The following is a 12,959-nucleotide window of genomic DNA, read 5'->3' as shown; positions in this document are numbered from 1 at the left end:
CTCAAGCTTTTAAAATGCATTAGTTCTCTCTAGTATATTGTCAGTTGTTTCAACTAATACACTTCAGGAAAAAAAAAAAATGCCAATACCAACTGCTAAAATATATTAATCCAATGTAGTTTGCATAAATTTACGAAGACATAAGCACTCATAAGATGAATGACATTATACTAGTATCATTTAAAGACTCACATTTGACTGTCTACATCTTCATTTTAAGTAAATTACAGCCCTTTTTTTTTTTCTTTCCCCTTTAACCTAGCTTTTTGAGATAAAATAGTACTTTCGAAATGTTTATGGCTTCAGATTTCTATTTTGTTACCGTTACACATATGCAAACATCACCTAACATATAAGTATCACATTTATTATGTATTTATTTCCCTTAACCACATTGTTAGTGTTAAGAGGACAGAGATTCTTGCCTGTTTTGTTCACTGGTACAGTCCAGCACATAATATAGTGCCTGACACAGAGCAGACACATGGCAGGGACACAGTAAACACTGATGACTTGAATTAGTGAATGGACAATGGTATCAGTACTGTGTCAGGTTTGCTAGCAGTGTGAACGCTAACTTTAACAAGGTCTTCTCTGTATTTTAAAATCAGTATCTATTTTGAAACTTAAAAAGAAAGCATGCAATTACATAATGAAATATAAATACCACACCTAAATGATAATTAGATTCTAATATAGAATAAATACACAAAATAAGGTAATGGTCAATATGAGGAAAAATATTAGAGTTCCAATGAAGAGGTACAGAAAAGTGTGCTGTCAGAATTCAGAGCAAAGTAAGTCACATGTATATGACAGTCAGAGATGATAAAAGATGGTTTTATATCACAACATTGTAAACTGACTATACTTCAATAAAAAAAAAGTGTATGTATATATATATAAAGATGGTTTTATAGCCACACTTTTGAGGAAATGTTCATTAATAAGGAAAAAAAAAAGAAATCTGTGTGGTACAAGGAATTACTCAAAGATTGAAAGGACACTATTATGGAGAGCCATAAAATTCAAGGTATTGGTTTATACTTTACTATATAGTCAACTCCAAGCTATTTTAGATTTGACTCCTAGTTCAGAACTTCTAGTGCCTATTACAGCCATTAGTAAGAATTCAAAATATAACCTAGGCTGACTTACTGTGAACATGATCTGTATATATACACAGGTAATTAAATACATATACACACACACATATATATACACATAAACAATTTCTCAGATTTATAACACATACTTTTCCAGTGATAAGTACATCAAACAGGCATTCTAACATCAAACACAAGAGTCTGATAATATTTTCCCTACTCCTTCTATTCATTTGATTTGATATGATATAGCTTCCTGGCTGGGACACTCTCATGTTTCAAATGGGACATTATCTTGAAGAAGAATATTTAGGAAGAATGAAGTCAGAATTGGTGAATCGTCCACAGCATATAATGCTACTTGTCCTACTGCCTATTAACAAGAATTTGATTAAAAAAAAAAAAGGCATAAATACAAAACAGAAATAGACTCACAGACATTGAATATAAACTTGTGGTTGCCAAGGGGGCGGGGGGTGGGAAGAGAGAGACTGAGATTTCAAAATTGTAAAATAGATAAACAAGATTATACTGTATAGCACAGGGAAATACATACAAAATCTTATGGTAGCTCACAGAGAAAAAAATGTGACAATGAATATATATATACGTTCATGTATAACTGAAAAATTGTGCTGTACACTGGAATTAGACACAACATTGTAAAATGATTATAAATCAATAAAAAATGTTAAAAAAAAACAAACAAGAATTTGATGGTGACACTTTGGAGCAATATATTAAAATCTAAGAAGGAACAGAACAAATGACAACCATAAACATGCCTGTTCACTTTCTCCATACTATACATAGGAACAGGTGAGTATATTTAACTAGAAACACAAGTGAAATACCAGGGGTCATTCCTGAAATAGAGAAACTAAACTCTAACAAAGACTCAGGTAAGCATGAAAAAGATGCGCATCAGGAATTCTTCAGTTTCTGGGTTGGAGACATTTCACACATATGTCAAGTTTGAAATTTACCTTTAAGAACATTTAAAATTAAAACAAGAGAAATATTAAAATATGTACAAGAAGCTACCTTCTTGTTTTTGTTGTTTGTTTTTTAATTTCAGAGATAATAAACTATCCTCTTTCCCTCTGCATATCTGGAGCTGTAAGTGAAATGTGTATATATTTTGACCAGAAAATTCATATGCAATTAAAAGTAGAAGAGATCACACTAGATTCTATTAAGACGAAATTAAAAAATAATTAACCATAGGCTAAGTGAGCTGCTTGTTTAATGTCCCTAACCCCAAACGACCTAAATTAATTTCACTGCCAACATAAGAATTTTAAAAAGCTGCAGAGTTTAATTCACCCTTAACCATCATACCTTATTAACAAATGGCTTTACTAGAGCAGGACTGCTAGCTATCCATGCTGATGTCCAACTTTTACAACTTTATATCCCTTTAAAGAATTTCTTATTCTTGCCTCAAATTCTTCAGTCTTTCGAGGGCAGTTTCTCACCCTCAGAACTAGTGACATTTCTACCAAGTAATTCTCGGCTAGGGGGAGATGTCCTGTGCACTAGAGGATGCTCGGCAGCACCTCAGCCTCTGCACACTAGAGGCCAGTAGCACTCACCCCCTGGCCTCCAGTGTGATAATCACAAGTGCTTCCACGTACTGACAGAAGTCTCCTGGGGGACAAGATTGCCCCTGGCTAAGAACCACTGCTCTAGATATAAAGACATTAATGACGTCTTCGGGAAAAAAAAATAACAATAATGAGCTCTAGGTTGCATACTGAAAGTGTGCAGTAGCGATGGTAGTCTTTTAAGCCACTCATCTTCATCCCAGAGAAGAAGCCAACAGACTTGGCTACTGGTGAGTTTCTGGCTTCCCTCTCCTTTGTGCAGCTCACACACAAGAAAAGAGCACAGCCACTATAAGTCACCCTGTCTGTCATTAGTAGTACCAAACCATCAGATTGCATTTGGAGAAACAATAACTAATGATTTATCCCTCAAGTACTAGCATAACAAAGTGTTAATCGATTGATAATGGAACAGATTTGTAAGGTAAGAAAGAAAAAATTAATCATCTTTTACTATTAATGTCTGTGAAACAATTAGTACTTCACTTAAAAAAAAATCTCTTCAAAAAATATTGAAAGTCACCATAAGATTAGAAATCCCCTTGGAATTGACTCTGTACCTTTGAAAATGACTGTAACTAACTACTGTCTTTAAAGAAAAAAAAGAAAGCTTCTTTAAAATCTCTAGTAGGTGGGATAAAGGGAGTCCAGTCTCTACTGACAGTAACTTCTGTATTCAAATAGATTTCCTTCTACTTAGAGGAAAAAAGAGTTTTCCCCCTAAAATAATGATAATCTCCAGTGGCCTACATAACCATGGTAACTGATTTAGTTATGCCACTTCAACATCGAGGGAATAAGGCAACTATACATAACACCAGAATATAGGAAATAAAAATAAATAGCTTTATTTGAAAAGTAATTACATTACCTTTAGAAGATAGTTATATTACTTTTATAAAGTAATATAAATATGAAGCTACATTTTCAAATGTAATAAGCATTTAACTTTTTCATGGCATCTATGAGTGCTTTCACATTTCATTTATACTCCCTTTTACCCCTGAAACATTTCTGTAAGGAAGAGGGTTACTATATATCTCACTCGAGAACCAGGTAAAGGGAAATCTAATACCATCCAGCTATTTAACAACACTCCAGAGAGAAGAAGGAAAGATCTTCCTCCCTGTTGTTGCCTCTGCATCTTGCTGATTCCCACGTCAGAAACTCCAATGATTAATTATGATCTGCTTTAGACTATCTTCTTCTGTAAACAGATTAATATATTACACTCTCCACCACCTAGAAACTGAATATTCTGTTTACACAAGATGACGTGACCACAATGCCAAAGTAGAAGCATCAGTCTGTTAATCCCATGAGTTACTAATGAAAAGAAATTCTCCACTTAACACGCTTATGTAAATACTAACTGGATTAAGAGTTCTGAATGCTCAATATTTAGACACATTTCGTATTTACATCTCTGAGAGCATAATGAAATATGAAAGTATTGATTTCAATGTAACTTTAACTTACGAAATTCTAATAAGTGAATCAAAAGCCAGGAAATTCTACAATGATACCTTGGCAGAATGATGCTACTTCACAAATCAACTTCCAGGAAAAATTAACCAATAAGTTTCTTAAAGATATTTGCACATTCTAGCCTAACATGTTAGAAATCCAGACAGAATCTACTTTTAAGAAAGCCTTCAAATAACATGGTGCCACGCATCATTTCAACTCTCTTACATAACCAGAGGGATACAATAGTCTCTGTTAACAAAAAAAAATTGGATTTTCCTAACATCCTTCATTGTCAGAAGACACAACAGGTTAGAACTGAAAGAAAAAGGGAAGTATGGAGCCACTTGGGTGAAGATTTCAAAATGCATACATCGTTAACACTAGTGGAACAGTCATGGCAACTTACATGGACAGAGGATGAGTCTGCAAGGCTTAAAAAGCATCAGCTAAAGCTGGAAGAAAGACCAGACATTATATGCTGGGGAGAAAGGCACAGGGAAGAAAATGTAGGGGAGAAGCCTGGAATTCGCGTAACGTCCGTAGGTGGCAAGTGTCTGTGCCTCCGGCTATGGAGAACAGAAAAGACAGAGCAAATCAGGACTTCACTGTCCCTGGGCCCTAGGGCTAGGACTAGGCTGAGCCCACTGAGGCACCAGGGGCAGGAGATGTCCACTAACCCTGAGGATCCTGCAAGTTTATGACTCTCAGAATGAATGTTCCTCCTTCAGTTCTTCCCCCTCAGTACATCATTTGCCTCACCTCAGACATGCTAGTCCCCTGTTCCCTACTCGTCCCCAGCCAGGAAAAAGAGATCTATTTGGAATGAGGAGAAACGCTACCTCTTTCAAAATATAGCTTTGATACTTGCTTCCTAACACCAAATAAGTTCTGCTGAGGGATCAAAGAGTTACCAAAGACTTAAATAACCAAGTATAAATGATAACTATCAATCCCCACCTTCTGTAGTACAAAGGGGGCTATGAAAAAGTCTAAGATTCCTAAAGAGAAAGGGAGATGTGTGAAGAAAATAGTGCACAAAGGAGAACCAAAACTCCCGGGGGATTCTAATTTGCTTCCACTGTTGTGGTTTCCTTTCCGCAGGGAAGGCTAGCCAAGAGCGGCTAATGAGGACGTCTGACGTATCTGCAGCATTCTGTTTCCTTAACTTTTTGCAGATTCAGAAATACTTTTTTTTAGAAAAATCCAAACTGCTTCTATTCATCACTTTATTTTCAGAAACCTTTTACAGACAGCAAATTCTTACCATTATAGAACTCATTAATTCAGAGTATTTGATAATTTAAATATCGGTTGAAATTTAGGTATAACTTTATCATGAAATATTTTATCAATGTATTAGATGCTAGTTAATGTTCTATGAACTTAACTTCATTTCCAAGAATAAGACCACTTTAATTTCTAAAATGTCATCTATTTATTGATATATGATGATCAGCTTCTCCATTTGCCAGCATGATAGCTAAAAAAAGCGTGTGTGTTTGTGCTGAAAAGTAATAAAATGTCTTCACTGTACTGAAAGAAATTGGAGAAGACATAAACAAATGGAAAGACATCCTGTGTTCATGGATTAGGAGAATTAATACTGTTAACATGGCCATACTACCGAAAGGCATTTATAAATTCAACATAATCCCCATCAAAATAACAAAGGCATTCTTTACACAAGTAGGAGAAACAATCCCAAAATTTGTATGGAACCACAAAAGACCTCAAATAGTCAAATCAATCCTGAGAACAAAAAACAAAACTGGAGGTACTGTATTTTCTGATTTCAAACTATACCACAAAGCCATAGTAATAAAAATAGTATGATACTTGCACAAAAATAAACATATAGACCAACAGAACAGGATAGAGAACCCAGAATTAAATCCTGCAATGTACAATCAACTAATGTTCAAAAGACAGACTAGAACATCTAAGGGGGAAAGGATAATTTCTTCAACAAAAAGTTCTGGGAAAACTGGAAAAACACATGCTAAACAGTGAAAATGGACCCCCATCTCACATCACTCACAAGAACTAACTTGAAATGGATAAAAGACTTACATGTAGGACCTGATACCATAAAACTCCTAGAAGAAAGTATATGGAAGAAGCTCATTAATACTGGTCTTGGCAATGATTTTTTGAGCATACTGCCAAAAGCAAAAATCACAAAAACAAAAATCAACAAATCGGACCACATCAAACTCAAAAACTTCTGCATAGCAGAAAAAAAAAAAAAAAGGAAAGAAAAGGAAAGAAAAATGAAAAGTCTATAGAACAGGAGAAAAATTTGCAAACCATATATCAGATGTGGGGTTATATGCAAAATATATTTTTAAAAACTAGCAAAACTTAATAACAACAACAATAATCCAATGAAAAAAAATGGGCAGAGAATAAGATAGAAATTTTTCCCAAGAGGACATCAAAACAAGTAACAGGCATATGACAAGATGTTCAACATCACTAGCCAACAGGGTAATGCAAATAAAAATCACAATGAAGTATCATTTCATACTTGTTAGAATGGCTATCATCAAGTAAATAAGAGACAACAAGGGCTGGCACATATTGGCGAAAAGAGAACACTTATACGCCATTGGTGGGAATGTAAATTAGTCCAAACATAATGGAAAACAACATAGAGGTTCCTCAAAAAATTGAAAATAGGTCTACCATACAATCCAGCAGTTCCACTTCTGGGATATACCCAAAGGAAAGAAAACAGGAATTTGATGAGCTATTATGTACCCCCATGTTTACTGCAGCATTATTCACAGCAGCCAAGAAATGAAAACAACCAAAATGCGCATCAACAAATGAATGAATTAAGAAAATCTGGTATATACACAATAAAATATTATTCAGTCACGAGAAAGGAAGATATCCTGCCATTCAACAACATGGATGGCCTTTTCATGAAGATGGCGCTGAAAGCGAAGAAGGAAGCGCCCGCCCCTCCCAAAGCCGAAGCCAAAGCAAAGGATTTGAAGGCCAAGAAAGCAGTGCTGAAAGGCATCTACAGCCACGAAAAAAAGATCTGGACGTCACCCAGTGTATGACGGCCCAAAACACTGCGGCTTAGAAGGCAGCCCAAATATCCTCGGAAGAGCGCCCCTAGGAGAAACAAGCTTGGCCACTATGCCATCATCAAGTTCCCATTGACCATCGAGTCAGCTATGAAGAAGATTGAAGACAACAACACACTAGTGTTCATTGTGCATGTCAGGGCCAACAAGCACCAGATCAAATGGGCTGTGAAGAAGCTCTATGACATTGACGTGGCTGAAGTCAATACCCTGATCAGGCCTGATGGAGAGAAGAAGGCATATGTACGACTGGCTCCTGATTATGATGCTTTGGATGTTGCCAACAAAATTGGAATCATCTAAACTCAGTCCAGCTGGCTAATTCTAAATATAAAAATTTTCACTACTAAAAAAAAAAAAAACTAACATGGATGGACCTTGAGCACATTATGTTAAGCAAGATATGCCAGACCAAGAAAGGTAGGTACTGAACAATATCACTTTTATATGTGAAATTTTAAAATACCAAACATTTAAAAAAAAACAAACACAGCAACACCAACAGAGAGTAAAACAGTGGTTATCAGGGCATGAAGAGTGGCAGGATAAGATTAATAGTGTTTAAACAAGTACTAAAATAGCAACAGGGGTTTAATGTACAGTTTATTGAACACTGACAAGAATACTGCACTGTAAGTATGTAATGTGGTAAGTATCATTACAATGGCAACCATATTGAAAACATAAATGTATCAGACACAATGTATACCTTAAATTTATATGTTACATGTCAAATTTACCCAATAAAAAATAAATAAAATGTCTTCAAAATACTCTGTAATTCAAATTGTTTAAAAATTCATGTTTACTGTATGTACGTACATGTATGACTGAAACATTATGCTGTACAGCAGAAATTGACAACATTGTCAACTGACTACACTTCAATAAAAAACAATGCAAAAAAATTCATATGTTTCGAAATCAAGGGGTCTTTTTATTTTTTCATGACCTACAATTTTATTCTTCATTATGTTTATATATACCTTCCATTTTGTGTGCACATATCTTTAGTACATTTTTAGATTCAGCTCTTCAAATAACACCTATCAGTGGAAGACTACTAGTTGTGCTCCACTCTTTGTTCTGCCCTCTTCCACTGTGACAGTAGGCATATGGACTACTCTGCTCAAGACCCCATTTCTCTGACTCCTTTCCAGTAAGACGTGGCCATGAGAATAAGTTATGACCACTGGAACAGGAGCAAATGTCTTACTCTTATAGTGACTAGTCCCCTAGTCTCTCTCCCTTTTCAAGATGGCTGGGAAATAAAGCAAGTGGAAGGATCATGTTGGATCCAGGAAGAAAGCCATAAACTTAGGGAAGCAGAGCCACCCTGCTGACTGACCCTAGACTGCTCACCTCTAGACTGTCATATGAGAGGAAAATACATGTAGATCTTATCCCTCTGTTACAATGGTTTAGCCTGTAACTCCAACTAATATAATACTGTACCCTCAATTAATACAACAAATGAAATATATTTGTTGAGCTCTGATTATGGGTCAATAAATATTTTATATGGATTATGTTAACTCTCTCAACTCCATGAGGTTAAACATCTTGGTCAGATCACAAGGCTATCAACTGGAACCACTAGATACAACAGTCTTAAAGATTTTTTAAAAGGATAAGCTATAATATTCCATAAAAGATAGTAAATGTATTTTATTCAGTTGAGAGACCATGAAGACAAGATCAGGGAAAACTTACTTTATGTAATATTCTTAGCAATACTTTCAATAGATACATACACAAAACTGTTTCTGTGCGTATCAACAATAACGGAAAGTTTCTAATTCTGTATGTAAATTTACATCTTAGAATTTCATTCTATGTTTTTTTTTTTAAGTAGCTCAAACGGAAATGTTCATGAGTGGATACCTGGGGGCAGAGCTCTGCCTTCTTGTAATTTGTATCTAATTAGAAAAAGAACAGAAGCATAACCTGATACAGTAACGGTGTACCTAATTGGGTACCTGCTCGCATTCTCAAAATACAAGTGCCAATATGAAAAGGTAAAATATTAACACATACTCTAAAGCATAACAAGATTCTTTTCATTATTGGAATTACATCCCATTTGGTGGTTGTACAGCCTAGAACAAAAATTCAACCTTGCAAACAATTTCTTCTTGCGTGTTGAAGATGATGTTCACTTCACAAGGTTGCCCTGAACATTATTAAGATAATGGATAAAGTAAAGGGCTTAGGTCAGTGCTTGAAATAATTTAAACAGAACAAAAAAGGAGCCCTTCAGTTGTATTTAAAAGGTTCTGATATACTAAGTATTATACTAAGAAAAAGTACAATATATTATCTCTTTCTAATTCTATTTTTTTCCTTTCCTCAATTACTTAAATCTACTTTGTGGATGATCATATGCAATTGATGGACATATATATTCTTCCAGTACATGATTAGAAAAGGAAAAATCTAATAAAAGAGATCTTAAAACTTGAATACAACAGGGATAGTAGTATTCTGTAAATCTATTCGCTTTTTTTTAAAGTTTTTTTGGGGGAGTGGTAATTAGGTTCTTTAATTACTTTATTTTGTTTAAGTTTTTATCGAAGTGTAGTTGACTTACAATATTAGTTTCAGGTGTACAGCAAAGTTATTTCAGTTACACATGTATGTACATACATATTTTTTCTTTTCAGATTTTCTATTATATGTTAATATAAGAAACTGAATATAGTTCCCTGTGCTTTATAGTAGGTCCCTTTGATTATCTATTTTATATATAGTAATGTGTCTGTTAATCCCCAACCCATAATTTATCCCTATATATGTTAATAAATTTAAAATGTATAATATAAATTCAATTTGTATTTATAAATTTGTTTTATATTATATTGATATATATACATATTATAAATGTATTATTACTTTTTTAATGGAGGTACTGGGGGATTAAACCCAGGAACTCGTGCACACTAAGCACGCGCTCTTATCGCTGAGCTATACACTCCCTTCCCATTCACTCCTGATCTTTAACACAAGTTAGACAGGTAACCCAGGCAAACTATCATTTTTAAAGTTAAAGTGTTGGATTTATTCAGTAATATTTATCAATCTTCCCTAGGCTAATATTTTATAATGCCATAAAGTAGTTTTCATACAACTGCAAAGATGTCCTGTTTTAGCTATGTTCCCTCTTTGCAGCTAAGCCTTTCAGTAAAAAGCAAGTTGGGTCCTGTGATGGCAGTAAAACCAATCACATTCAATAATTCAGAAAGAACTATCATTTTTTAAATATTGAATTTCAACCCAGAAACCTGCTAAATTCCTGTATTTATTCAACTTTTGATCCTTATCATGTGTCTAACACCCCCAGGCTCAGCACAAAGTTCACTCTCAACTCTGGTCTCCTTCAGCTAGTCTGTGCTTTAAGTTCCTGTGGCCAAAAAGAAATGCACTCCTTTGCCCCCATCATGGAGCTGTTCTCTGGGCAAAAGGAAAAAATCATACAGAATCATATATCTATGTCAAGACCCTCTTCGTGTGCCCTAATACTTCAAATCTTTTTCCAGTAGTAAATTCTGCTCTCTTTCCCTCCTTTGTTACATAACATATAATTCTTTTATTTGTATTTTTTCTGTCACTGTAATTAGGCACATGTCTCATAAAAGAACATTGTGGGGATGTTCTTACATCCTGTCCATTCTATTTTGTTATCCTAATTTAGACAAGGCTATTTCCTCATTCTTCAATATTTACTCTCTTCTTAGTAATCTGTACTTCGCACAGCATAATGGAAATCAGGTGAGACTTTTTTTTCCCCCTCAAGGATCCATCAGAAAAAGCAGATTTGGCAAGAGAGGGTTTACATATTAACACCAAAAGTAAAAAAAGAGGTCAGCCAAAAAAGTGGTTTTTGAGGCTGGAGAAACACTAGAGGCGTGAAGGAGAGCTCCCAAGAGCAGTTTATTTTTCATCTCCATCTGTCAATAAAGAGAGTCATATAACTTTTAACCAGAATCTGTCAATTCTCACTTTTTTTTTTCTCATTCCATCACTTTCATAGAGGCTTGCTTATTATCCTACACACTTTCATATTCTCATTTCTCTCCCCACAGGAATCACTACAGATTCCAAACATCTGCTTACAGTAGCTATCCAGCACCTCTGCACCTTCAGCACTGGAGATTTTGATTTCTAGAGTGTCAATTCTCTGTTGAGAGGGACGGTGTCTCTGACAACCCTTGGTAGCCTGCACAGTGCCTGGGATGTACTATGTGCCCAAGAAGAGTTCATTAGAATTAAATTTGCTCATTGTCATTCACAAAGAACACTTTCCATTTCAAAACATATTCCTTATGTCATCTCACAGATACTTGAGTTTTTTCAACATACTCTTGTTTGAAATCTACAATTGTTTTTTAAAGAGATTCTGAAATAATATTTGGAAGTATTTGCTTAGTAAGGTTTCTTCATGAATTCCTATTAATACATAAAGTAACCATTCTAGTTTCTCCCAGAAATATTTACATATAAATATTCATATAATATTCATGTATCACACATGAAACCACTTTTATATCATTCCACCTCATTGATCCACATTTTTGGAAAATAAAAGGTCTCACTGCATCACTAGGAACACAAGATGAAGGTACTTTCAAACTGTTACATTACTTACATTGAAATGGAAATAGTGAGACTGACTCTAAAGAAATGTTTAATTTTTTAAAAATCTTACAGAAGCTATACATGTAAATGCTCTTACCCAAAGAAAATAATCTATTTAAGATGCTACAGAAATATTTATACACTGCTATCATTTCCAAAAATCATTTTACAGTGATGTTCACAATCATTTCATAAATCATAAGAAAAACCATCTTTTATAGTGTCTCCTTTTCTCTTGCAAAAGTCTGCATTACCACATCTCAGTGATTCACTCCACTCTCTAGACATGGCTGTAAACCATTTTCAAAAATAACATCTACCCTCAGAGAATGAAGATATGTTCCCACAGAGGATATTCAAAAGAATCCATCACAGGGCTTAAAGTCACCACTATGTAAGAGATTCTAATATACTATGAAGAATGGAAATAGGACATCCCAATTTGAATTTTAGGGACGACTACACATCACATGAACTTACCTAAGGGAGGGCTGTATAGAAATTGTAAAATGTGCTGAGAACGCCCCATTACTTGCCAGGGATGGCATTTCTTTTCATAGTAACTAGCAGTACCAAGGATTTCTCAGTACTCTACTATCAGATTCACATGAAAAATTACTTCCTATTATAATATAGAAATACAGTTTCCGAGAAGAGAGAACTGCATTCAAATTACAGAAATGACCAGTAAGTTTGGGGGAACTTTACTCACATCGACAAGCTGATTGACACCACTTGCTGTTTTTGCCAGGGTAACAAGGTCTTCTTGCATCTTATCCACCCATGACTTGATACTGCAGAAATCGGAGAAGAGAACGTTCTATCAGATCTCAGGTAAAGTGAAGCCACAGATTGACATTCTATATCCACGCTGCAGGTAATTCATTAAATTACCTTTAAATCTTTCTCCTCCCTCCCAGCTCCTACTATGTCTACCCTGACCCCTAATCCCACTTTTAAATTACAAAACCAATTAACCTCTTGGGATGCTGAAATATCCCCAAATCAAAGACAGAAAAGTGGAAAATCAGCGTTAACATTCG

General features: G+C 34.9%; 1 protein-coding gene and 1 pseudogene across 6 annotated transcripts in view; one reads left to right on the top strand and one right to left on the bottom strand.

Annotated features, from left to right (window-relative positions):
- The window catches only part of CACNA2D1 (calcium voltage-gated channel auxiliary subunit alpha2delta 1), a 425,079-nt gene that overhangs the window by 334,348 nt on the left and 77,772 nt on the right, over positions 1–12,959 (bottom strand). For all 6 annotated transcript variants that reach the window (XM_064487623.1, XM_064487624.1, XM_064487625.1 and 3 more), the window contains exon 2: positions 12,629–12,710. In XM_064487623.1, coding sequence (XP_064343693.1) covers positions 12,629–12,710 — 82 coding nt within the window. The remainder of the gene's footprint in view (positions 1–12,628; positions 12,711–12,959) is intronic.
- LOC105087343 (large ribosomal subunit protein uL23-like) lies at positions 7,081–7,656 on the top strand (annotated as a pseudogene).

The sequence above is a fragment of the Camelus dromedarius genome, chromosome 7 (assembly GCF_036321535.1).
Source record: "Camelus dromedarius isolate mCamDro1 chromosome 7, mCamDro1.pat, whole genome shotgun sequence".
In the NCBI taxonomy this organism is placed as follows: domain Eukaryota; kingdom Metazoa; phylum Chordata; class Mammalia; order Artiodactyla; family Camelidae; genus Camelus; species Camelus dromedarius.
This window is presented reverse-complemented; position numbering and strand designations above follow the sequence as displayed.